Source organism: Podarcis vaucheri (genome assembly GCF_965113315.1).
Source record: "Podarcis vaucheri genome assembly, chromosome: 7".
Classification (NCBI taxonomy): Eukaryota; Metazoa; Chordata; class Lepidosauria; order Squamata; family Lacertidae; genus Podarcis; species Podarcis vaucheri.
The window spans coordinates 82,763,015-82,790,505 of NC_138765.1; the positions used below are offsets into that span (position 1 = coordinate 82,763,015).

At 45.6% G+C, this 27,491-nt stretch overlaps 1 protein-coding gene across 18 annotated transcripts in view; it reads right to left on the bottom strand.

The window, feature by feature from the left end:
• The window catches only part of HSPG2 (heparan sulfate proteoglycan 2), a 212,890-nt gene that overhangs the window by 101,996 nt on the left and 83,403 nt on the right, over positions 1–27,491 (bottom strand). For 16 of the 18 annotated variants that reach the window (XM_082229608.1, XM_082229623.1, XM_082229618.1 and 13 more), the window contains 13 exons: positions 27,248–27,394; positions 24,829–24,992; positions 22,640–22,819; positions 20,392–20,588; positions 18,299–18,446; positions 18,016–18,143; positions 15,776–15,862; positions 15,016–15,074; positions 13,345–13,383; positions 5,611–5,678; positions 3,604–3,744; positions 2,523–2,705; positions 134–313 (listed from right to left, as the gene is read on the bottom strand). In XM_082229608.1, coding sequence (XP_082085734.1) covers positions 134–313; positions 2,523–2,705; positions 3,604–3,744; positions 5,611–5,678; positions 13,345–13,383; positions 15,016–15,074; positions 15,776–15,862; positions 18,016–18,143; positions 18,299–18,446; positions 20,392–20,588; positions 22,640–22,819; positions 24,829–24,992; positions 27,248–27,394 — 1,721 coding nt within the window. The remainder of the gene's footprint in view (positions 1–133; positions 314–2,522; positions 2,706–3,603; positions 3,745–5,610; positions 5,679–13,344; positions 13,384–15,015; positions 15,075–15,775; positions 15,863–18,015; positions 18,144–18,298; positions 18,447–20,391; positions 20,589–22,639; positions 22,820–24,828; positions 24,993–27,247; positions 27,395–27,491) is intronic. The other 2 variants (XM_082229619.1, XM_082229613.1) reach the window with 1 other exon arrangement.

Here is a 27,491-nt window from a genome sequence, read left to right on the forward strand (position 1 = left end):
ACTGCCTGAAATCCTGGAGAGCTGCTGCCAGTCAGTGCAGGCAATACTGAGCAAGATGGACCAAAGGCCTGGCTCCTTCTAGGGCTGCACGTCCACCCGCCGACGAAGAAGCCCGAAGCGCTATATGCCTCACCTCCCGGAAGGGCACGGTGAACGTAGTGGGCGAGCCAGGCAGGGGACTCATTTCAGCAACATGCTCCAGGAAGATCTCGTTCCCCCGCAGCAGAACATCAGGTTGGCCACGCAGCGCCGGGGAGCCAGGGAAGGTGTCATGGGTGATGGTGTAGCGCAGTTCTCCGCCGTAGGAGGTCACCTGGAGAGAGAGGCACAGAGGGGCAGCGTCAGAGCCATTCTGCAGAACCACAGAGTTTGGAAGGGGACCCCCAAGGCTCATCTAGTCCAACCCTCAGCTAAAGCATCGCCGACAAATAGCACACCAATTTCTGCTTAAAAACCTCCAGCGAAGGACAGGCCACCACAGGCCATTCATTTGGGAAGAGGCTGTATAGCTCAGTGAGTAGAGCACCTGCTTCGGCTCCAGGAGGTCCTGGGTTCAAATTCTGGCAGCAGGTAATGCCTCCCTAGCCCCAAAATCCCAGAGAGCTGTTGCCAGTCGACAGTCCTGAGAAAGATGTTCCAAACAGTTCGCTCTGAAGACCATAGTAAAAAAAAACCACCAGGATCTGTATGCACTTTAAAATAATAGTAAATAATAGCAACTTCCCATGTTTCCATTCAAATCAACTCTTTAGTCAGACCAATAAGGATTAGAATCTTTAGTCAGAATCATGAGGACTGGAAACCACTTTGATGTTTGGGCTATGTTTCATTTTAACAGTCAATTGGCATAAACTATGAAATAAATAGGACTTTAGGAGAATGACCACAGCTTATTGGTAGAGCATCTCCATTGTGGGCAAAATGTCCCAGGTGAATGCCTGGCAACATCTTCAGGCAGGTGTGGGAAAGATCATGGAGTGCTGCTGCCAGGCAGGGTAAAGGTAAATGTAAAAGACCCCTGAACGGTTGAGTCCAGTCAAAGGCAACTATGGGGTTGCGGCTGTTATAAGAATGTTAAGGTCGTATATAGTTTTTAAAAAATGTTCATAACTGTACATATAAACCACATGTCTGAAACCCCACAGAAAAGGTCCTGAACAAATTGACCTCAAATGTTTCTCTGCAAGGTCAAAATGGGAAATCTCCCCATTGTCTCTTTCCTCACAAATCCTGTCTTAAGGGCACATTCAAGACATGAACAGGGTGTGAGCCTGTGACCTAGATTCAGGAATTAAGTAGTTATAATAGCAATAGAGTGGCCAAAACCCAAATAATGGCTGGCGCTGTGATCTAAACCACTGAGCCTAGGGCTTGCCAATCAGAAGGTCGGTGGTTCGAATCCCTGCGACGTGAGCTCTCTCGTTGCTCGGTCCCAGCTCCTGCCCACCTAGCAGTTCGAAAGCACCTCAAAGTGCAAGTAGATAAATAGGTACCGCTCCAGCAAGAAGGTAAATGATGTTTCCGTGCGCTGCTCTGGTTCGCCAGAAGCAGCTTAGTCATGCTGGCCACATGACCCGGAAGCTGTACACTGGCTCCCTCAGCCAATAAAGCGAGATGAGCATCCGCGACTAGACTTAACTGTCAGGGGTCCCTTTACCTTTAACTTTCCAGACAGGAGATAAACAACACACTCAGGATTCTGTTTTAGACCACCCCTTCTGTGATGTATGTATGATGTTTCTGGGGTTGGTCTGGAGTTTGAAGGTGGGCAATTTTAAAAGTCTATATAAGGGTTTGCACGCCTGTGCTTGAGGTCTTCTCCCCCCGCGTGTGGGGGGAGCACCCTGTTTCAACATGTTTAATAAAGATCAGGCTTACTAGCTGCCTTGCTTCTCAATATTCTCTGACTGGCGTGTGTTATTTTCTCCTACCAATAGAGAACCTAAAAAGAGGACTCTATATGGGCTCTTGGGTACCCCATAAAGGGAAAAAGAGCAGGTTTTTTTCTTATAACACCACACTCATCTCACTTTCAGGCCAAGGCAGCTGCGTTTGTCCACAGACAGCTTTCCGGGTCATGCGGCCAGCAGGACTAAACCACTTCCGGCACAATGGGACACAGTGACAGAAACCAGAGTGCATGGAAACACTGTTTACCTTCCCGCCACAGCAGTAGCTATTTATCTACTTGCACTGGTGTGCTTTCGAACTACTAGCTTGGCAGGAGCTGGAACAGAGCAATGGGAGCTCACTCCGTCATGGGGATTCGAACCACCGACCTTCCGATCGTAAAGCCCAAGAGGCTCAGTGGTTGAGGCCACAGTAGACGGTTCTGTGCCAGGCAGACCAAATGCCTGACTTGGGATGACCCGTTTTCTGCCCTACGAGTGCCTCCTTCAGCCTCAAATCAAACCTTTCCTTGTCCGGAAATCACAGGGTTGGGAGATTCCCCGCAAGGGTGCTCTATAGTCCAACCCCCTGCGATGCAGGAATTACGGTGGAAGCACCCCTGAGAGTGGCACCTTGTCTCCCCTGAAGCGCTCCGGCAACACCCAGTAGTAAACGTCATGCGGCAGAGTGTGGAAGGAGGAGAAAGTGAGCTCCGAGGCTCCGGTGAAGCGGATGCCCTCGCTGATCGTCCGGGAGCCGGCCGAGTTGGAGAGGCTGAACTGTGCTCTCTCTGCGTCCTCAGACCCCACTCGCACCTGGAGCGCAAGGAGAGAAGCTGTCAGATACATATACTGATGGGACATCTATTGAGACAACAGATTTTAAAGGCTAATACAGTCATACAGCCAATGGGAAGCCGTGCCGGACGTTCCGGTTCCAAAGAACGTTCACAAACCAGAACACTCACTTCTGGGTTTGCGGCGTCCGGGAGCCAAAACGTTCGACTCACAAGACGTTTGGGATCCGAGGTACGACTGTACAGTCATACCTCATGCTACATTTGCTTCATGTTACATTTTTTCAAGTTACGTCCCGCGGTGACCCGGAAGTACCGGAAAGGGTTACTTCCGGGTTTCGCTGCTCACACATGCACAGCGGTGCCAAATCACGCTTCGTGCATGCGCACAAGCGCCAAATCGTAACCCGCGTGTGCACAGACACGACGCTGCAGGTTGCGCTCTTTTCATGTTGCGAATGGGCCTCCGGAACAGATCCTGTTCAAAACCTGAGGTACCACTGTATATTATAAATATATACCGTATTTTTTGCTCTATAAGACTCAATTTTTCCCTCCTAAAAAGTAAGGGGCAATGTGTATGCATCTTATGGAGCGAATGCAGGCTGCGCAGCTATCCCAGAAGCCAGAACAGCAAGAGGGATTGCTGCTTTCGCTGCGCAGCGATCCCTCTTGCTGTTCTTGCTTCTGTGATTCAGAATATTTTTTTCTTGTTTTCCTCCTCCAGAAACTAGGTGCATCTTGTGATCTGGTGCGTCTTATAGAACGAAAAATGTGGTACTTTGTAATGGGTATGTATATAGGAGGGGTGGGGAAGGACCCTCCTAGCAGGGTCTGTGGACCGAGTTTGCATAGGGAAGGATGCTTCCAGCCTCGCACATAGCAGGACCCGCCTTTCCGGCCCCAGGGAGCAATACCTGGTCCCTGTTCCACGAGGAGCTGGAGCACTGGCGCGAGACTCCCATGCAGAAGCAGCGCAGGCAGCCTTCGGGGTTTGCGTGGCTCAGGTGGAACGAGCCCGTAGCACATTCGTTGCACGACTGTCCCATGACGTTGGGCTAGGGAAAAAGAGAAGGAGGAGGAGGAGAGGGCTGTAGTGATCAGGTGGGATTACTATGAGGAATTATGAAATATGGAGCAAGGCATTGTGTCCGCGGTGAAAGTATTGCGTTGACTGGGTTTGATTCATTGACAATCATTTCTGATCCCACAAGCCTCTGCATCTCTGCCCATTTTCTCTACTGTCCATTTTCTTTCTCTATGCCTGGCAGGCACTTATCAGCATTCTAAACACAGGCCAGTTGTTCACCAGGCATCCTGGGTCATAAAGACAGTAGGTAGCTTCTCTGATGTACCTTTCCTTGGTTTTGTTAATCTTAGGGCCAGGAAGAGAGTTGACAAGGAGATGGTAAATACTACCTGTCCTTCCTCTCCTGTTTACTGCTGTTTATGATCTCCGGGGTTTCCTAAAAGCATTCCTCCTTGTTTCCTATTTTATTTACTCTGAACTACGTATGCATGCTCAAGTAGGAAATAGTTTCTTTGTAGTTAAGAGGATTTCTTCTGATCTGACTTTGTCCCACATGGGTTTTTTTGAAATGCTCAGAGGAAATCTGATTGGTTCTTATGAACACTGTGTGAAAAGTTCTTTTGTGAATAAAATGACCTGGGCCAAGGGGTGGACAGGATTATTATACGCACTCCTCCCGGAGTCTTGCTGATCAAGCCTCGTGTGTATTTTATTAATCAGAGTCCAATCCTTCCTTGCGTTGGGAATGCTACTAGGACGTTGCAGCAGAAGGACGAGAAAAGGAGATGGATCTCATAGACTCACCAAATGTCAGCAATCCATAGCATAATAAATCTGTTCAGCTCAGCTGAGGGTCACATTCTAGGCCATGCTAGTATGTCACAAAAGAGTACAACTTAAAAGCCTTGTCATCGCCTCCTTTGCCCACCAAGGCAAAGGGAGACTGTCAATGACCCAGGCGGTCTGGCAGGTGACATCAATGCTTCTTCTCAGGGGGAAAAAAGGAGTCTGGGAGCTTTGTGTTACTCCTTGATTCTTACTGTACCTTGCTTCCTGAATGGCTTGACTCCCAAACAAATCGGCTCCCGAACGCCGCAAACCCAGAAGTAAGTGTCCCGGTTTGCAAACTTTTTCGGAAGCCGAAAATCCGAAGCAGCTTCCGATTGAGTGTAGGAAGCTCCTGCAGCCAATCGGAAGCCGCATCTTGGTTTTCAAAAAGTTTCAGGAGTTGAACGGACTCCCGGAACGGATTAAGGTCGAGAACCAAGGTTCCACTGTACTTCTGAAATAATCTCATGCTGAGAACAGAAGCTCAGCAGCTGGGCAGATGTCCTTGGCCCAGTATACCTGAAGGAGCGTCTCCACCCCCATCGTTCTGCCCGGACGCTGAGGTCCAGTGCTGAGGGCCTTCTGGCGGTTCCCTCATTGCGAGAAGCAAAGCTACAGGGAACCAGGCAGAGGGCCTTGTCGGTAGTGGCACCCGCCCTGTGGAACGCCCTCCCATCAGATGTCAAAGAGATAAACAACTACCTGACATTCAGAAGACATCTTAAGGCAGCCCTGTTCAGGGAAGTTTTTAATGTGTGACATCTTAGTGTACTTTTGGTCTTTGTGGAAGCCGCCCAGAGTGGCTGGGGAAACCCAGCCAGATGGGCGGGGTACAAATAATAAATTATTATCATCATTATTATTATTATCAGAGCTCCTCTTGAAATTTTATTTATGAATTCATTTATCATGGCAAAAACCCAACCGTAGACTCCACAGATCTGGGGCCTTCCCATACGCAAAAGGTGAATGAGGGGATTTCAAGTTTCACCGTTTTGTCTCATTTTGCCACGCCTAACCCAGGGGAATCTTGGCCGCTGCACCTCCAAGCTGTGGCCCAGCTTACCTTGCACTGGCAAGCACCATCTGACGCTTCGCTGCTCCCTCTCTTGTCGCACTCGATGGTGCTCTGCCCTACACAAGGAGTAAAGAGAGGTTGAGAGAGACAAACCCAGGCAGGAAAATGTATTTCCTCCACCATGGCCTAGCTAAAACCCAGCGTAAGGTCTAAGTCAGTCCAGAGGAGCTTCCTTGTATTTCTACTTAAATCATCCCGACGCGCAGAACCAGGAGGACTAGAATTTTTGTGCGGCAGAGCTTTGCATGCAAAAGGCCGCAGGTTCAATCCTGAGTGTCTCTAGGCAGGACTGCGCAAAGACCTCGGAAAGCTCAGCCGGTCAGTGTAGGAAGGCAAAACCAGCAGGCGAAAGGAAGCAAAACAAGGTGAGAAAGGGGGTAGAAACGTCTGAGAAGAGAACCTGGAAGAGCTGAAGAAGTGCAAGGAGGAAGGCAAAGAGACAGGGTGCAAGGAGCAAGCAGGTGGGTGACAGAGGGGCTGGACTCTCCTTGAAGCGGGTCAGACTAGATGACTCTTGAAGGTCCCTTTCCAACTCTGCAATTCCGTGTGAAAGAAAGGAGGTGGTGACAGTTATAGGAAATGAGAAAGTGTTGGAATGGTTTACTAAAGATGAAGAAGTTAAATCGGTTATGATTCAATGGGCAGGAGACTTTGGGTAAAACGTACAGTTTGCAGCACGGGAAAAATTATGGAGAGAGGATTTGAAATTCACGGCGTGTTATACATTAAAAGAAAATTATATGGAAATGATGTATCGCTGGTATTTATTTTTTTTTTATAATAATTTTTATTACATTTTTTCCAAATTACAAAGAAAACAGAAAGAAAGGCAGAACAAAAAAAAAAAAAGGCAAAAAGAACAGAAAATCTCAACCATTTCGACAACTTATTTCAAATTTCCATTGGACTTCCCCACATCTCCCACATAAATGCATTCTTGATAATAAAATTGTCAGCAAATTATACCCTTATTTCGTGTGTTTCTTTATATTTTCAATTGCAATTTAAGTTTAAATCTCTTATTCTCCAATTACTCTAAAAATATAACATAATATCCTTTTTACCCGTTTAAACTTTGATTCTTTCATGAGTGTTATCAGTTTCATAAATAATTAAGTTTCATTGCTGGGGCTAACGTTCCAAATCATACGACATCTTATGTTTCATACAACTTATAATACTTCTGCAAATAGTCTTTAAATTTTTTCCAGTCCTCCTCCATTGCCTCTTCTCCCAAGTCTCGGATCCTTGCAGTCATCTCGGCCAATTCCATGTAGTTCATCAATTGCGTCTGCCAGTCCTCCAGTGTGGGCAAATCTTGGGTCTTCCAATGCTTAGCGATAAGGATTCTTGCTGCTGTTGTAGCATACATAAAAAAAGTTCTATCCTTTTTTAACACCTTCTGGCCGACAATGCCCAGAAGGAAGGCCTCTGGTTTCTTGGGGAAGGTGTACTTGAACACCTTTTTTAACTCGTTATAAATCATTTCCCAAAAGGCCTTCAATCTTGGACAAGTCCACCAGAGGTGAAAGAATGTCCCTTCAGCCTCCTTACATTTCCAACATTTATTGTCAGACAAATGGTATATCTTAGCAAGCTTGACTGGGGTCATGTACCACCGGTATACCATTTTCATAATGTTTTCTTTCAAGGCATTACATGCCGTAAATTTCATACCGGTGGTCCATAACCTTTCCCAGTCTTCAGACATAATATTGTAACCAATGTCTTGAGCCCATTTTATCATGGCTGACTTAACTGTCTCATCCTGAGTGTTCCATTTAAGCAGCAAGTTGTACATTCTCGATAATACCTTGGTCTTTGGTTCTAGCAACTCTGTCTCAAGTTTCGATTTTTCCACCTGGAATCCTATTTTTTTATCTAGCTTAAAAACCTCGTTAATTTGGGCATAGTGTAGCCAATTTTGCACCTTATCCTTTAGTTTTTCAAAGCTCTGCAACCTCCAATTACCTCCAATGTTTTCTATTATTTCCCAATATTTCGGCCAGTGTGCCTCCATATTGGCTGTTTTCCGAGCTTTGGCCTCTATTGGTGAGATCCACCTCGGAGTTTTACTTTCCAATAAGTCTTTGTATTTTTTCCAGACCATATATATTGCTTTCCTGACAATATGGTTTTTGAACATTCCATATGTTTTCCCCTTGTCATACCACAAATACGCATGCCAACCTAACGAATTGTTAAAGCCTTCCAGATCTAGGACATCAGTGTTTTCCAATAAGATCCAATCTTTCATCCAGCAGAAGGCCGCAGCTTCATAATATAACCTTAAGTCCGGCAGGGCAAACCCCCCTCTCTCCTTTGCATCAGTTAGTATTTTAAACTTTATTCGGGGCTTTTTGCCCTGCCAGACAAACCTAGAAATATCCCTCTGCCACTTTCCAAAACATTCCACTCTGTCCACGACCTGCAAGGCTTGAAACAGAAACAACATTTTTGGCAAAACGTTCATTTTTATAACTGCAATTCGGCCTAACAAGGATAATTTCAATCTTGACCAAATTTCAAAATCTTTTTTAACCTCTGACCAGCATTTTTCATAATTATCTTTAAATAGGTTCAAATTCTTAGAAGACAGATTGACCCCCAGGTATTTCACTTTTTTAACAATGTTTAGTTCTGTTTCCTTCTGAAACCCCTCTGTTTCAATAACCGTCAAATTTTTCCCTAACACCTTAGTTTTTTGTTTGTTCAACTTAAAACCCGCCACCCGACCAAATTTCTGAATCAATTCCAAAACTCTTTTTGTACTAGGTTCTGGCTCCTGTAATGTTAAAACCAAGTCGTCTGCAAATGCTTTCAGTTTATATTGTTTCGCTCCGACCCGTATTCCTTGTACCTGCCGATCCTCCCTTATCATATTCAGCAAAACCTCCAGGACCGAAATAAACAACAGAGGGGATAGGGGGCACCCCTGGCGTGTTCCTTTTTCAATATGAAGTTCTTCTGTCACCACATTGTTCACTATCAACTTAGCTTTTTGTTCTGAATAGATTGCCTCTATTCCATTCTCAAACCCCCTTCCCACTCCCATCCCTTCCAAATTTTTCTTCATAAATTTCCAAGAAATGTTGTCAAAGGCCTTCTCCGCATCAATAAAAATTAACACTGCTTTGGTGTTAATATTTGTTTGTAAAAGTTCCAGAATATCGATAATGTTCCTGGTGTTGTCGAACAAATGTCTACCTGGGAGAAAGCCTGCTTGGTCCTTGTGAATTACTTCATTTAGTACTTTTTTAAATCTGTTAGCTAAAACATCCGCAAATATTTTGTAATCCACATTTAGGAGTGAGATGGGTTCTTAAGTTGAGTCTTTTCAGTTTCCACCTTAGGTATCAGTGTGATGAATGCTTCTTTCCACGTATCTGGTGCCCTCCCTCCCCCCATAATCTGGTTACAAACCTCCATTAATGGTTGTGTCAAGTAGTCTTTTAAAGTCTTATAGTATTTGGAGGTGAGTCCATCAGGACCTGGAGATTTGCCTGGCTGCATATTCTGAATGGCATCCTCAATTTCCTGTTGTGTTATTTTACAGTTCAAGATTGATCTCTTTTCTTGTGATAATTCTGGAAGGCCGTTTTCTTTCAAAAATTGTTCTATCTCAGTCGCATCCTCGGATCCTTGTGTATACAGTTTTTTAAAATATTTCTGGAAACACTTTCTAATTTCTCCCGGTTTCTGAATGTTCTTTCCTTCAACTTCTAGATTGGTAACATAATTTAATTTTTGTCTCTTTTTCAACTGCCAAGCTAGCAGTTTCCCACATTTATTCGCCGACTCAAAAGATCTTTGTTTCATTTGTTTAATCTTCCATTCCACTTCTTGATTAATCAGTTTCGCATATTGTGACTGGTGGAATTTAATTTCTCTTAAAGTCTCCTTTGATTTTGGGTTTAATCTTAATTTTTTCTCGCCATCTCTTATCTTCTCCAAAATCTTATCCTTTTTACCATTCCAGAACTTTTTCTTGATCGTATTCTGTTGTATCAGGAACCCTCTCATAACAGCTTTACTCGCGTCCCAGATTATTCTTTTTTCCACCGAGGTATTCAAGTTAATTTCAAAGTAGTCCTTTAAAGCTTTTTGGGCCTTCTTTACAATCTCTTGATCTCTTAACAGGTTGTCATTCATTTTCCATCTGAAGGAATCGGCAGTAGTAAGTCTCATTTCCATTTTCAAAGCGTTTTGGTCGGAGCATGTCTTTGGGCAGATTTCTATTTTTATAGTCTTAGGTGCCAGCCCTCTAGTTGTCCAAATTTGGTCGATTCTTGTCCATGACAGATGGGCCTCAGAAAAGAAAGTTCCTTCTTTACCAAGGGGGTTTCTCGTCCTCCATAAATCAATTAAATCCATATTGTCAGTTAATTCAAAAAAGGTTTTTGGTAGTCTTCCATCTTTGGTCAAATTCTGGTTCTGTGACTTATCCATAAAAGTAGAGACAACCCCATTCATATCTCCCATCATAATGATGTTAGAATAGTCCAGATAGTCCAGTAATGTCTCATGCAGCTTCTTGTAAAATTCTGATTTCCCCTCATTTGGTGCGTAAATTCCTAATATCAAAATTTTCTCTCCTTGGGTCGATATTTCGATAGCCAGGATTCTTCCTTGTTCATCTTTAAACAAGAATTTTGGTGAAAGGTTCTCCTTGGCGTAGATCACCACGCCTCTCTTTTTAACTCTGTCTGATGAAATAAATTCTTGGCCTAATCTTTTATTTATTAACACCTTCTTGTGTAACCTGGTCACATGAGTTTCTTGCAAACAAATTATGTCCAAATTCTCTTTCTTTAGAATATGGAAGATCCTTTTGCGTTTTTCTGGGGAATTCGCGCCATTAATGTTCCAACTATACAGCTGCAGAGACATCCTGTATCGATCTGTTGTTACTCGTTATTGGGTGTCTTCTTTTTTGTCCGAGTCCGAAGGTGGTGGCTCTTTCCCAGACTCTGGTGGTGGCCAAATAGCTGCTACTCCTTTCTGCAAGTCTTCTCCGTTGTCGTGTAGGAACTTCTGGCTGTCCTCTTTCGTTTTGATTTTTATCTTCTTTCCTTTGTATTTAAATGAAAGGCCTTGTGGAAACTCCCACCTGTATGGTATTCCGTTACCTCTCAAAAGTCCAGCTAGGTCAGTATAGTTAGATCTGAGATCCAGTAGTTGCTTAGGGATGTCCTTGTAGATTTGTGCTCTTCTGTCCTGTATCACAAGTGCTTTATTAAAATGTAGGTCAAGTAGCTTGTCTCTCTCCTGTTTAGTCCTTAGGATAATCAAACAGTCTCTAGGCCTGTCTTTTCCAACGGCTCTTCCCAATCTAAATGCAGTTGTTATTTTAAAATCTGTGTCTTCATTAATACCCCAGAATTTAGAGAATTCTGCTGTTAGAAAACCTATCAAATCCTCTTTCTCAATCTCTGGGATAGAGCGTAATCTCAGATTATTTTCCTTGTTACGCAGTTCCACCAAAGACAGGTAGGCCTGCTGGTCGGTAATATGTTTGTGGAGCGGTCTTACCTCTCCTTTCAGTTCCTCCACTCCTTTTGCTGCGGCCTCTGCTTTTTGGTTCGCAGCCTCCGCCAATTTTCGATTTTCAGATGTTACGTCGTTTAGATTTCCAATGTCTTGTGAGTGCTTAGCCACCTGTTCTGAAAGTTTGGTAATTGAGGATGTGGCTAAATCAATTTTTGCAGTTTGGTCATCCACTTTTTTGTTCAAAATTGCAAATTGTTGTAACATTTCCTCTAACAAAGTGTTAGACCCTCCAGATGCCATATCCTCACCTGTTAATTGTTCAGCTTCTTCAGCTAGAGTTGTTGGCGAGGGTGCAGTCTGCAAGACGGCAGGGACTGAAGATCTGCGTCCCTGAGAAAATAGGGTTGTTTGTGTCAGTTTGCCTTTCCCTGCCTTCGACGCAGCTCTTGTTTTTACTCTGTCGCTCATTCCCCACCTGTCTCTGGATTCAAGGTCAAGCTGTCAAAAATTTCATGGGAAAGGCAGGCCTTGGAGTAAACAACCAAACCACAGAGAGACAAAGCAAAGTTGGTTCTCAGGAAATTGTAAGTCCCAAACTCCACTAGAGGGAGTAATGTTACAGTTCAGGGAGGAAGAAACAAAATTTCAGTCGCCATTAAAGTTCCTGCAATTAAGTAAATTAACAATAGTCTTTGGAGAAGACCTTTTCCCTCAAGCAGAGCTCTCACAATGTTACCACAAGTCTCTTAAAAGGTGCAAAGTACAGTTGTTAAATTGTATCCAACAGTGATGCCTCTAAATATCCATTTCAGATTTGTAAGTGTATCTGCAAAACAGCCTTTTGTCCCGCTGCAAGTCCGGGGCTTGGGTTTTTAAAGTCTTTAAAATTTTTTAGTAAGTTTAGCAGAGGAGAAAGTCCCCATAGAAAAAGATAGAGCCAGTCCCAAAGAAATAAAAGTAACTTGCCTTTCAGTTTCCAGCTTCTCTAAGCGTATGATTTCTCTTGTTTTAAAGCCCTTCTGTGCTGCTTCCAGCCTGTCAAATCCTTTGCCTTTGATCACTAAGCACCATCGGGAGACGGACTTCCTTTTTCTCGTCTCCCGCTTTCAGCCAAATTCATAAATTTTGTAATCCAATCTCAGGTGAGTCCTACTCACGAGTAGTTGGTTTGTAATCCAATGTAGAAGGAAGAAAGGTCGGCGCTCATCCGTAACAGCCGCGCGGCTTCACTCCCGCAGAAAGAGCGATGAATCCACAGCACCGCTTCCCCTCCGCGCTTCCGGAGCCCCTTACGGGGTCCCTTCTTCGTTTTGGGGGTTGCTCTAGGTGCCCGCCGGATCCCACGGCCACGAGCTCACTCTGCTCGTGGTTTTTCTTAGTGGGTCGTCGCTTTGCCGCAGCGAACGACCCTTTTCTGCGGAGCCCCTCTTCGCAGCGCGAAGAGGACCGCCATTACTTGTTTCGCGCCGCCTCCGGAAACCGATGTATCGCTGGTATTTAACTTAACAAAAATGTACAGGACAATTTCAAATGTTTGTTGGAAATGTAAGGAAAAGGGAGGCACCTTTTATCGTATGTGGTGGAACTGTAAAGTAATAAAGGAATTCCAGGAAACGATATACAACGAATTGAAAACAAATGTTTAAAATAACTTTTGTTAAAAGACCAGAAGCCTTTTTGTTAGGAATTGTAGGTACAGAGCTACCAAAGGAACTGAAAATATGGTTGATGTATGCTACAACAGCTGCAAGGATGCTTCTAGCCCAGGGTTCGAAAGACGACAAAATTCCTATCAGGGTGGACTGGCTGATGAAATTATTGGACTATGCAGAAGTGGCAAGTTTAACTGGGAAAATCAGAAACCAGGAAGGTCAAAACTTCAATAAAGAATGGGACAAATTTATATTATATTTGAAAGACCACTGTAAACATTTGAACTCTTTGGCAGGTTTTAAATAACTCTTGCAACGCTACATAGATTTTGGATACAATGGAGGATTGTAAATTAGATGGACTTATAATATGCAGTTTTAAAAAGTTACTCAAAGAACCCACAGAGGGGAGAAGACTTGAGTTTCAGAAGAATCTTGTGTAATTCTTATTATTTGTGATTACAATTGTGAATGAAGCTGTAAAATCAAATAAAAACTCTTTTTTAAAAAAGAAAAAGACAGTGAGGATTGGAGGGGGGAAGGATAAGAAAACGCAAATGTAATAGCGATGACGACTTGCCCTCTAGTAGAGTATCAACTTCAGGACTAGGAGGGAACCCTGGAAATCAGAGAGAGAAAGAAACGTTCAAATGTTTGGCCAGCAATACATGAAATATTGGATTATTTGTACCAGGCGGGGAGAGCGAAGCAGGCCAACGCTTCAGAGTTGTGAGATGTGGCAAGATGGTAGCGCTATTAAACTTAGATTGAACGTGACAACGTGGTTCCCACATTCGTGTTTGGCCTCAAACCTAGCTGAAGGTTGATTGATTGATACAAATGAATCTCAAAGAGGCTTACACCCAATAAATAACCACAACATAACAAAACATACTAGCGTATCGCGAATACAGCACACGTCATATGAAATAAATCACAATTTATCAGCGAAACAGTTTCAATCTTTAAGAAACTGAACAAAACAGCAACTAAAAAAATAAGCCAAACCTCACAATTACGGCAAGTCATGTGATTAACAAATCAATGCGGCATTTAGAATCTACAAAACGATATTAAAAGCATTAGCAAAATAGCAACTGAAAATATAATCTAGGCACTAAGTTCATTCAAACGCACCCCCATGACTCATAACCGTTCACTTTAAACAGTTCATTAAAATACATATAAATGCACATAATGCCTATTGTTAAGCCAGCTCTTAAGCCAGGAGCCAAGGGCATAAAGCTGCTTCCTTTGTTCCTCCTTAAACCAGCCCTTGATTCGGAACAATGGGGACTAGAAACTTGCTTAATTTTCTTTTCTTTTTTGTTAGAGCGTTTATTAATTTTTCCAATAAAAAACTTCCAACTAACATATCAAATCATAATCCAATAAAAAAAACAACTAAAATTAAAAAAAATCAAATTGTCTTCCAAATTGTAATTTTGATTTTAAGGCTTCCCACAGTCTGAACCTCGAAGCATATCCAAACCTCAGGCCTGCCTCTCATCTCTCATCGATATTTTCCAAATCTCGATTTTATCTCTCAAAAAAACTTGCTTTATTTTCAATTTTTAAAAAGACCACAGCTCGGCAGCATTGCATCTGCTTTGCATGCACAAGGTCCCAGGTTTCATCTCCCGGTAGGGTTGAGAGAGACTCCCTGCCTCAAACCCTGGAGAGCTGCTGCTGCTGCCAGTCAGAGTTGGGAGTACTGAGCAGGATGGAGCAAGGGTCTGACTCTGGACGAGGTTCCCCTGAGAAGGCCTGAAAGCTCGTCCTGACCGGCCTGCGCCCTCATTAGCAGAAGAAACTTCATCAGGACATGGGTGCTTGAGCTGCAGGGGGTTGGACTAGATGACCCATGGATCCCTTCCAACACAAACATTCCTATGATTCTAGGACAGATTGCGAGTGGAAAACAACAGGCACATTGCTCTTCTCCTTGGTGGGGGGGGGGGTGCAGTCCGCAATCTCCATTAGCCAATTTCTCCCTCTCTGCTCCATGGCACAATCCTATTCAGGCATACTCAGTCAGAAGGAAGTTTCAGCAGGTTGTTCTCAACAGAGTCCTACTCAGAGTAGACCCACCGAAATGAATGGGCCTAAGTTAGCCATGTCCCTTCATTTCAATAGATCTAGTACCAGAGACAGCCGGCAGGTCTTCGATGCTGAGTTTTTGCAGCTTTTGCTCTAACAGTGTGACTCTGGAGTCAAACCTGAATTGCGTGTGTTCAAAGGTTGTACTCACCAATCCTCACACATTTTCCTCGTGGCTGGATGGGGTCTCCTTTGAAGCCAGGAGCACATCTAGGGGCGGAAATATGTTAAGTTGGAACTTTATCCTCCTGATGGGCGTCAGCGTCCCCCAGAAATCACTTTGTGGCCAAGGGTAGGAAACATCTCTGTCCCCCTTCCCAATGTTGCTGGACTCTAACTCCCATCAGCCCCAACAGACAGCATGCCCAATGGTCAGGGATGATGGCAGTAGTTGTAGCTTACTAGCATATGGAAGACGTGGGGTCCTGTATTTTAAATACAAGTTATGATGGAGGTAGCAGTAAAGGCAAGTGATGGCCTAGTTCAGGGATGGGGAACATCTGTGTCCCTCCAGATGTTATGGGACTCCCAACTCCCATCAGCCACAGCAGCCAACATGGCCAAAGGTGAGGGGTGATGATGGGAGTTGGAGTCCCATAACATCTGGAGGGCCACACCTCTCTCATTCAAGCATTAAAAGAAGGCAGACTGGCAATGGAGTGGGCAGTGAAGGCGAGTGACGGTCTAGCTCAGGGATGGGGATCCTGTAGCCCTCCAGATGTTGTTAAGACTCCCCAACTGATCCCTGTGTTTAAAAATGGCAAAGTGGCAATGGAGGTAGCCAGGGCCAGTGAAGGCAAGTGACGGTCCAGTTCAGGGATGGAGAGCTTGTGGTTCTCAAGAAACTACTGGACTCCAACTCCCAGCAGCTCCAACATACCATTTGAAACTACAACAAGGAGCCCACTCACTTTTCGCAGCGACGTCCGGTGTAGCCTGGGGCGCAGGCATCGCAGGTGGCCTGCCCATCTGTGTCCAGGAAGCAGGACTCTGAAAACCTGAAAGGAGAAGAGGGCAGTGTCACCATGAGCACCACCATTCCCTCTGGGAATGCAGGCCGCTGGGTGCATGGCTGGCAGGGCTCATATCAGCCTGGAGCGTGGGCAGTGGCGTAGCGTGGGTTGTCAGCACCCGGGGCAAGGCAAGTAATTTGCGCCCCCTAACCCCTAACCTGCCGCCGCTGCCAGCTTCTTCTTGCTGCTGCCTGGGCTGGGCTGGTGTGGTTCTCTCCCGCGCTCAGCGCTGCGCTGGGCGGCCGCTGCACTGTCCCTCCCCCAGATGGTCCCTCGCTCTCTCTCCGCACTGCACGCCTGGCACCCACCCCCTCCACAGTGGGCGGCGACCCGGCGGCTTGGATCGGATTCGCACAGCCAGCACTGCAGTGAGAGAGAGTGAGTGAGCCAGGTAGGGGCAGAGAGCTGCGAGTGCGAGCGCCCCCCCACAGATGTTGCACCCGGTGCGGCCGGCCCCCCCTGCGCCCCCCACGCTACGCCACTGAGCGTGGGCGAGGGCAGCTTCCCAGTTGCGGACTGAGTGGCCCATGTCAGTGGCCCATTCATAGCTGCCTCGCTTATCTATTTATTTGCACAAATTTCAATGCCCCCATCATTAAAATATATTTTCTATTATATATCTATGTATCTCTATCTGCCTGCCGGTCTAATCTACCTACCTACTCTTATTTGCCTTCCTACTCAATTGATCATCTATCTATCATCCTGCCTACCTACCTAAGCTACTTACCTACTCACCCTGTTTACCTACCTCATGATGGTAAAGAGCATAAAATCCACGATAAAAAATACGTTCGTAAAAGAAGCACAAAATGTATCACAAAAGGGTAGATCAGACCGATACATCCACACAGCTCAATTTCAGGAAAAGCCAGGTGTGTTTTAAGCAGGGCACCTGAATGCCAGTGCTGCAGGTGGTTCAGCACGAACACATTCCAATGGGCTAGTGCCATGACACTAAAAGCCCTGGTCTTTGTGGATGCAAGACGGACCTGGAAGCGCATGGCACAACTAAAAGGAGGGGGGCTCTTTCCTTTCGGGAGGATTGAATTACCCAGAAAAAGGCGTACAGTGGTACCTTGGTTCTCAAACGCCTTGGTACTCAAACACCTTGGTTCCTAAACGCCAAAAACCTGGAAGTAAGTGTTCCGGTTTTCAAATGTTTTTCGGAAGCCGAACATCTTATGCGGCTGTCTGCTATTGTTTCCGGGGCGCCTGCACCAATCAAAAGATGCGCCTTGGTTTTCAAACATTTCGGAAGTCAAACCGACTTCTGGAATGGATTAAGTTTGGCGCTTTTGTTCTTGCTATTTATTTTGCGTTTTTGTTATTGAGGCTTTTTCGGTTCATTTGTTTTTGTGATTGTGTAGAACCCAGTTCAGCTATTGAACTGACTAACTGACTGATTGATTGATTGATTGTGTGACTGCGGAAATGGATAACAGCCCCCCCACCCAAACAATGACTATCATCAGTGCAGGTAAGGAAAAAATAATAGTTTTAATTTACAATACTGTCTTACTTATTTTATAGTACAATACATTGATTATTGCTTTTATTTTATGGATCAATGGTTAGAAAGTAAAATTCATGTTAAATTGCTGTTTTAGGGGTTGTTTTTAAAAGCCTGGAACAAGAAGTTTTTAATGTGTGACATTTTAATGTATTTTAATCTTTGTTGGAAGCCACCCAGAGTGGCTGAGGAAGCCCAGCCAGATGCGTGGGGTACAAATAAATTATTATTATTATTATTATTATTATTATTATTATTATTATTATTATTCCATTTTGCATTACTTTCTATGAAAAAGCATGCCTTGGTTTTGGAACGGACTTCCGGACTGGATTAAGTTTGAGAACCAAGGTACCCCTGTACAAGGCAAGGTGTTCCCAGAGGTAAATTCATGGATATGGACTCACCGGACTCACTGTCCTTCCCTGCAGGCTCAAGGTTTGCTTCCAGGGCAACAGGAAAATTGCAGGCACACCCACCCCCGGAAGCAGTGCATCTTGGTCCTTTCCTAATCTCCTCTCCTGCAAAGCTTGCTGAGACCGCAGAGGGCAGGCGGCTGCTGACGTCCTCCAGGACAAACCCTGACGATGATAACCCGCGATGCAAAGACCCTCGGCTCACTCACCTGCGGGGGGCTTCGGTGTACGGGCAGGGGCAGGGGCGACAGGCGGTGGGGGTGCCCTTGGTGGCGTCTCCAAAGAAACCCGGCTTACATTTGTTGCACTGGGGCCCTTCGGTGTGGTGCTGGCAGTTCTGTGGGGCAGGGGGAGAAGCGGAAGAGACAAAAGGAAGAGGGAGGTGAAGGGCAGGGCGTAGCTTTCCCCAAATCCCTCCCCCCGCCAGCCAACCCACTACACGCCCCTCCTCCAGCGGCCGTCACCACCCACGCCACCCGCTGGCAAGCTTACCAGGCAGTAGCCAGAGAACGGGTCGCAGGTGCTGGAGTGCCCGTTGCAGTTGCAGCCAGAGCACATGCCCAGGTAGGGCCCGCCGGGCACTCGCTTGAAGTGGGCCTCGCAGCGCTCGCAGGAGAGGCCGGCGTACCCAGCAGGGCACCTGCAGAGAGACAAGCGGGAGGTGAAGACAGCGGCGGAGAGAGGAGGGTTTATGGGCTGCCAGGAAGGACACTGCAGACTCTCTGTAAGGCAGGCCGCAGAGGCAACAAACTCAGCCTGCAGGTCGCATGTGCTGAAGAAGCATGGCTCAGTGGTAGAGCAGCTGCTTGGCATGCAGAAAGCCCCAGGTTCCCAACGGCAGCATCTCCAGTGAGGGCTAGGAGGAGACCCTCGCCAGAAACCCTGCAGAGCAGCTGCTGCCAATCAGTGTGGACAATACAGATGGAGAAAGGATGCGACTTGCAACTCAGATTCTAATGTCAGCAGGTTAATTTCAGTGGGGCTACCTTTGAAGGTATGGGACACGGGTGGCGCTGTGGGTTAAACCACAGAGCCTAGGACTTGCTGATCAGAAGGTCGGCAGTTCGAATCCCCGTGACGGGGTGAGCTCCCGTTGCTCGGTCTCTGCTCCTGCCAACCTAGCAGTTCAAAAGCACGTCAAAGTGCAAGCAGATAAACAGGTACCGCTCCGGCGGGAAAGTAAATAGCGTTTCCGTGCACTGCTCTGGTTCGCCAGAAGCGGCTTAGTCCTGCTGGCCACATGATCCGGAAGCTGTACACCGGCTCCCTTGGCCGATAAAGCGAGATGAGCGCCGCAACCCCAGAGTCGGTCACGGCTGGACCTAATGGTTAGGGGTCCCTTTACCTTTATCTTTGAAGGTGACCTGGAAACTACAACTAATCTAGAATGTGGCAGCAAGACTGGTGACTGGGAGCAGCCACTGAGACCACATAACACCAGTCCTGAAAGACCTACATTGGCTCCCAGCACGTTCCCAGACACAATTCAAGGCGTGGTGCTCAGCTTTAAAGCCCTAAATGGCCTCGGCCCAGTATACCTGAAGGAGCGTCTCCACCCCCATCGTTCTGCCCGGACACTGAGGTCCAGCTCTGAGGGTCTTTTGGTGGTTCCCTCAATGCGAGAAGTGAGGTTACAGGGAACCAAGCAGATGGCCTTCTCGGTAGTGGCACCTGCCCTGTGGAACGCCCTCCCATCAGATGTCAAGGAAATAAACAACTACCAGACTTTTAGAAGACATCTGAAGGCAGCCCTGCTTAGGGACATTTTTAATGTTTGATGTTTTATTGTGCTTTTAATTGGGGACGCAGGTGGTGCTGTGGGTTAAATCACAGAGCCTAGGGCTTGCCGATCAGAAGGTCAGCGGTTTGAAACCCCGCCACGGGGTGAGCTCCCGTTGCTCGGTCCCTGCTCCTGCCAACCTAGCAGTTTGAAAGAACGCAGTGCATGTAGATAAATAGGTACCGCTCCGGCGAGAAGGTAAACAGCGTTTCCGTGCGCTGCTCTGGTTCGCTAGAAGCGGCTTAGTCATGCTGGCCACATGACCCGGAAGCTGTACACCGGCTCCCTTGGCCAGTAAAGCGAGATGAGCACCGCAACCTCAGAGTTGTCCACGACTGGACCTAATGGTCAGGGGTCCCTTTACCTAATACAGTGGTACCTCTGGTTAAGAACTTAATTCATTCCAGAGGTCCATTCTTAACCTGAAACTGTTCTTAACCTGAAACACCACTTTAGCTAATGGGGCCTCCCGCTGCCACCGCACTACGATTACTGTTCTCATCCTGAAGCAAAGTTCTTAACCCGAGGTACTATTTCTGGGTTAGCGGAGTCTGTAATCTGAAGCGTCTGTAACCCGAGGTACCGCAGTATTCTGTTGGGAGCCACCCAGAGTGGCTGGGGAAACCCAAGCAGATGGGCGGGGTATAAATAAATAATAATTATTATTATTATTAGCCTCCTCTGAGCAGGACTAATTTGGACACAATCCACAGCCACAGGGTCGCAGCAGGCTGGCTCGTGCCCCACCCCCTTTCCTGCCCAGAACCACCCTGGATGTCAGCAGGTGCCCCCATCGCTGGCACACCTGCATTCTTCCACGCCATGCGCCAGGCCCAAGCCGGTGACCTCCGTGGTGGTTGTGTCCATGACGATGTCGCTCAGCCCCACACTGGCCATCCGGTTGTCATAGATGGTCTGGATCATAACCGCCTCCAGGTTCTGGAGGGTGAGCAGCAGTTCCTCGCGGCTGACGGAGGCTCCCGACTCCTTCTCCCAGTGCTCCTGCGGGGGGGGGGGGGACACCCAGCGGGTGAAGAAATGGCTAAGCGAAAACTGCAGGAGAAATCCCCTTATTGCGTGGGCTGTCCCGAGAGCGCTTGCGAAGAAGGCCACAAATCTTGTGACTGTCAATGTTTTAAAGAAATGGTCTACTAAAAAAACCCAACACATACCACTTCAATCATAAAAATCTATATGGGAAACAAGAGGGGAGAGACCCTTTTTGGACTACAGTGGACCATCTGGATACAAATTTAATTCGTTCCGGCGGTCCGTGTGCACCCCGAAAAATCCACATCCAGAGGTACCACTTCTGGATGATGTCAGAATGAAGTTAAGTGGTTTAAGCAGCAATGTTATAAAGGTGTATGTAAAAATGGATTATTAACAGGTGAGAATCCAAAGTTATAATATATTAAGTTAAAGGATTAAGATAAAAACAAAGAGGGAAAGAAATTGCTGAATTAACTAACTGAATTGGAATACAAAAAAGGGAGGTGCGAGGAGGTCAGGGAAGCAAGGAAATGAATGTAAGGTGGAAAGATTGATGTTTTTTTTAAAGTGTATTTTGTATTTTTCTTTTATTATTTCTGTCCTTTTTTCTTTTTTTATTTATGTAATTTTTTTCCCTTTGAAACTTTAATAAATATCATTTAAAACAAAACAAAACAGAGGTACCACTTCTGGATACTTCTGGGTTTGCTGCTTTTGCAACCCGAAGTTTACGTTACTCAAGAGTAATGTAACCTGAGGGCCTACTGTATCTGAAGAACGGCTATGGTCAAATAAAAACAGAATTATGAATTACGAGCAGCGGAATGAAGTACCACCATCTAACCCGGTAGGTATAAGGTGGGAATGAAAACGTCATGGAATTAAAGGTGGGAACTCAAAATTGAAAGAAAAACGTATGTTGAAACAGAAGCAAACTTGCAAAACCTGTGAAAAGCAATAAAAAAAGTCTATATGAAAGAAAAAAACCAATCAAAGTATAAAATAAATAAGGGTAATGTTGCTTCTACCCACCCAACCCAGCTTGGCTCACTTGTTTGAGTCACCTTTTTTTTTTTTTAATCCCCTTAGCCAAAGACTGCCCCAGAATCATCATACATACATCATAGGAGGTGGTCTACAGCAGAAATCCTATCTGCCAGGATACCTGATAGTGGTCACTGATTGCATTACCTTGGCAGCCTGGCCATTCTTTTCCCCCCCTCTTTTTTTAAATGAATTTTATTAGTATTTTCCACACAAGAACAACACGAAAGATATCAAAAAATAACAATACACAACACACAAAAACCAACATTCGAAAACTAAAAAACAACAACAACAACAAAAATCCATATCTTACAAGTTAATATTATAAACACTAAAACAGCAACAAAAGATTGAGTCACCTTACAGTTCAATGTGATGTGGCAGTTATGAGTATTTGCCTCTGTAATAGGTATGAGTTACTCGTGTGTAAACTGGTGCCTTTCTCGGTTAATTTGCCTTGTTAAACCTTTCTGACTGCACAGCCCCTTCTCATGGTGGCTGCCTCAGTCACTGGCAGAATCCGTCAGTGGGCGTTTCTTGAACCTCTTCCAACATAAAAGTTGTTTGACACCCAGTCTCCTCCTCCTCTCACTGCGCGGGAGTCTTCTGCGCAGGGAAGGCGTGGGTAGCGGAGGACCTGGGCTCTCCTCACTGATGTCCAGTGAAGAGTCCTGGAGCCCTCTCTCCAATTCCCCCGTCTGCCCCCCTTCATCCCTGGTGTTGCGCTGATTGGCTTCCCCCTCTACTGAGCTGTTTCTCCCCCTGCTGCTGGGTCCTTCGCCAGCATCATCTGGGAGCCTCCCCTTCGCCTCTCCCTCCGATGTCAGTTCCCTGACAGCCTTTGAGGGGCAGGGAGAGATCTGGATTCGAATCCTTGCTCAGGCAAGAATTTTGTGCTGGGCAGAGCCCACTCTCTCCCCCCCTCCCAACCCAGCCTACTTTGCAGTGGTGTTGAGAGGAGCGTTCAGCCTCAGCAGGACGGAACAAGCCCTCCCCGTTCCAGTCGCACTCACCTCGGTGAACTGGACCTGTCGCTGGTTCACCACCGAGGGCTGGGTGGGCACCTGCACGCGGTAGATCAGCTTCTGCCCGTTCCCAACAATCACGACGTTGGGTTTCTGCACAGGCTCCGATTGGCCCCTGGCCAGGCCGTAGCGCACCTTGAAGCGCAGGAAACCTCCATAGGAGTCCACCTGCAGGCAGAGCAGAGAGAGAGGGAGGTCAGGAGGGGCCAACCCAAACGTAGACCCTGATGGATTACATGGAATTGGCGGAAATGACTGGCAGAATCCGAGACCAGGGAGAAGAGTCGTGGAAGAAGATTGGAAAAAATTTAAAGTATATTTACAGAAATATTCTAAAATTAATGAATGTTAGAAGGATGCTGGAAAGAAGCTATAGTAGAAATACTATAAAGAATTAAGTATGAATAGATTGACATTGGGTAAAGGGGTAAATTTAAGGCTAAAATGTGTTAAGATAAATTATGGAACTAAATTTGAGAAAGAGGGAAAGAACTTGCTGGAATAATTAACTGAACTAGAATACAGAAAAGGAGGTGTGAGGAAGTCGAGGAAATAAGCAAATGAAAGATAAGGATATGAAAATACGGGGTTCTTTTTATTTTTGTTTGTTCTTTTTTGGGTTTCGTAAATGTTTTTTGTTTTTACTTTTTTGCCTTTTTTTGTATTGTTGATGTTTTGTATTACTGTATTTATTTTTGTTTCTGAGGTTTTGTAATTGTATATTGCTTGTATTTCTTTTTTGTTTCTCTTTTCTTTTTTTTCTCTGTAATGTTTAAACTTTAATAAATATCTTATTAAAAAAATAATAATAATAATCCATGTGCCCATTCAGCAGAAATGTGAGCTGGGAACCTTCCTTGGATGACTGCAGGGTGGTGGAGGGAGAGAAAGTTAAACCCTGAAAGGAGGGAGCCATAATTATAGGGACAGAACTACCTAAATCATATAGAACTTGATTCATGTATGCTTACACAGCAGCAAGAATGTTACTTGCGCCAAAATGGGAAAGAATAGAAGTCCCAGCAAAGGAAGAATGGATACAAAAACTTACCTGACGAAAATGTTCCAATTAACATTTGTTAAAAAACCTGAAGCATTTTTGTTAGGGATTTTAAGGAAAAACCTGCCAAGGAAATTTAAGAATGCGACATGAATGCGACAACGGTGGCAAGAGTCTTAATAGCACGAGGTTGGAAGAATGAAGAAACTCTGACTAAAGAACTATGGCAAGAGAAACTGATGAACTATGCGGAATTGGCGAAATTGACATATAAACTATGTGGTAAGGACAACTGTGACTTTAAAGAAGAATGGGAACCTTTTACAAAGTATTTAAAGAAACAACAAAATGAACTGGACTCCTTGGCAGGTTTTGAATAAGCATTCACAAATTTATTATTAATAACATATAGATATTATATGTATAACTGTACATTGGTACCTTGGGTTAAGTACTTAATTCGTTCCGGAGGTCCGTTCTTAACCTGAAACTGTTCTTAACCTGAAGCACCACTTTAGCTAATGGGGCCTCCCACTGCCGCAGTGTGATTTCTGTTCTCATCTTGAAGCAAAGTTCTTAACCCGAGGTACTATTTCTGGGTTAGTGGAGTCTGTAACCTGAAGCGTATGTAACCTGAAGCGTATGTAACCCGAGGTACCACTGTACTGTTAAAATGGAAGGGGGTCAAACCATCACAAGAGGTGTTAAAATTTTGGGAGGTTGGATAGTTACAATGGAATGGTCTCAGTGGTGGGGCACACATTTTTATTCTTATTTATTTATTTATTTATGATTATTACTTTGTCAAATGAATAAATGAATACATTGTTCTTGCTGTTTAGTCGTTTAGTCATGTCTGTCTCTTCGTGACCCTAAATAAATACATTAATAAATATGAAAAAAGGACAGAATCCCTGGAAAAAGGAATAAGACATAAGCTCTGAGCCCCTCTCCCCCACCCTGTGGTTTGGCTTAGTTACATGGTTAGATAGTTACAATGGAATGGTCTTGGGGGTGAGGTCACATTTTTATTCTTATTTATGTATGATTATTACTTTGTCAAAATAAAACAGCAACAAAAAAACAAAAACAAAAAAGGAAAGAAAAGGCAGCTAATCCTGTTCTTAAAACTGGCCTATCGTTCAGCGCCATGAGGACTCGAACTCGCTCCTCTCACCTTGTTCCCCAAGAACTGCCCCGGGAGCATCCAGAAAGAGTCGTGTACCAGGAAACGGCGGGAGAGATCGACCAGTTGGAACTCCTGCAATCCGGGGTCAATCTGCAGCTGGGTCGAGGAGAGGGGCGGCGTTCCGGGCTGAGAGGGGGTCGTCACATTCACCCCTGGGGAAAGTGACACGGGAATGGTGTGATAAGAATTTTAAGGTCTTAGACATATATTTAATGTTCATAAATGTTCATAACAGATCAGCACAGGAAGACCGACCTGAAACCATTTTGATTCCCAAACTGACCAAACGTTTTCTCTGCAAGGTCAAAGGAAAATGGAAAAGCTTCCCCATTGCATTTTCCTTCACAAATCCTGTCTTAATGGCACATTTAAGATATGAATAGGGCGTAAGTCTGTGAGCTGGCTCAGGAACTAAGTATTTATCATTACAAAAGACTGGCCAGGCTTCCCAGGCAATCCAATCAAGTGACCACTAAACAGGTAACCTGGCAGACAGGAGGTAAACAAAGCACTCAGATTTCTGCTGTAGACCGTGCTTTCTGTGATGTAGGTATGATGTATCTAGGGTGGTGGTCTTGAGCTACACCCCTTCTGTGTGAGGGGAGGACCCTGTTGCAACAGATCAATAAAGATCAGGCTTACTAGCTGCTTTGCTTCTCAATATTCTCTGGTTGGCCTCTGTTATTTTCTCCTACAAATAGGGAACCTACGTAAGGACTCTATATGGGCTCTTGGATACCCCATAAGGGAAAAGGGCAGATTGATTTTGTTTACAACAATGGCAGGGGGATGTTGCAGGGCACCTGATTGGCCTATGTGAGGCCAGGATACCGGGCAAGATGGGCCCCTGGGGCCCGATCCAGCAGGGCTCTTCGGAGGCCTATTAATGCCACCGGATATTCTCTGAGGAAAAGTTAGTGGAAGAGCACCTCAAAACCCAGAGCCCTCCTCCCCCCCTTCCCCTGTTATAAGAATTCTAAGGTCCCAAGTGGGACGCAGGTGGCGCTGTGGGTTAAACCACAGAGCCTAGGACTTGCCGATCAGATGGTCGGCAGTTTGAATCCCCGCCACGGGGTGAGCTCCCGTTGCTCGGTCCCCGCTCCTGCCAACCTAGCAGTTCGAAAGCACGTCAAAGTGCAAGTAGATAAATAGGTACTGCTCCAGCAGGAAGGTAAACGGCGTTTCCGTGCGCTGCTCTGGTTCGCCAGAGGCGGCTTAGTCATGCCACATGACCAGGAAGCTGTACGCCGGCTCCCTTGGCCTGTAAAGCGAGATGAGCGCCGCAACCCCAGAGTCGTCCGCGACTGGACCTAATGGCCATGGGTCCCTTTACCTCTACTTTAAGGTCCCAAATATACAATAAACATTCATAAATGTACAAGGCGAACACATACATAAGTATATAAACCACATGTCTGAAATAGTACAGGAGAGCAATCCTGAAGTCACTTTGAGTCTCTGAAATTGACCTCAAATATTTCTCTGCAAGGAGGAAGGAAATGAGAAAGCCTCTCTCTTTTCTTTTGCTTACCTGTCTTAAGGACATATTTGTGTATGAATAGGGTGAGCCTGTGACCAGGATTCAGGAATTAAAAGTATTTACCATCGCAAAGGAAAGGCCAGGCTGCTCAGGTAAAGCAATCAGTGACCATTAACAGATATCCTGGCAAACAGGATTTCTGCTGGAGACAGCCTCTTGTGACGTACCCGTATTTTTCGCTCTATAACACGCACCAGACCATAACACGCACGTAGTTTTTAGAGGAGGAAAACAAGAAAAAAAATATTCTAAACGAAATAGTGGATATATGATTTTTGTGGTTCATGCTGTGGCCACAGACATGTGATCTGACAGTGAGTTTGGAGTAGCCCAATGCAAAAATCCTGAGGATCCATGTGGATCCATGTTTGTAACCACGGAGGAGGGAAGGAAGGGGAACCATGGATCCTCTGCTCACGACTGCAGCAGATCCCCCCGCCACCCGCAGGCATTCGCTCCATAACACGCACAGACATTTCCCCTTACTTTCTAGGAGGAAAAAAGTTAGTGTTATGGTGCAAAAAATACGGTATTTCTGATGTAGGCCATCCCCTTCTGTGATGTATGCATGATGCTTTGGGGGGTGGTCTTGTGCTACAGGGTGGGCAATTTCAAAAATCTATATAAGGGCTTCCACACCATTGTTCTGGTTTCCTCCTCCCTCCTGCATGTGGTGAGTGAGAACCCTTTTGCAACAGTCGGATAAAGATCAGGCTTACTAGCTGCTTTGCTTCTCAGTATTCTCTGGCTGGCCTCTGTTATTTTCTCCTACCGATAGGGAACCCACTTAAGGACTCTATCTGGGGTCTTGGATACCCCAAAAGGAAAAGGAGAAGTTTTTTCTTATAACACCCCCAACCCACTTACCTTTGAAGTTGTCGGGTGTGTCAAAGCGAAGGCGGATCTGGCTGCGGTGCCGGCTAGTGCCACGGCAAGATTTGGTGATGCCAAAACAAAAGCAGGGGAAACACTGGGAGGTTTCCTCGTTGTGGAAGTGTCCTTCTGGGCAAGGTCCTGGGGTGGGGGGCGAAAGAGGAGACTGTCAGGGATCCAGGGTGATGGATGGACATGCCAGCAGGTTTTTAAAAAAAGATTTCAGTGATGTAGATCA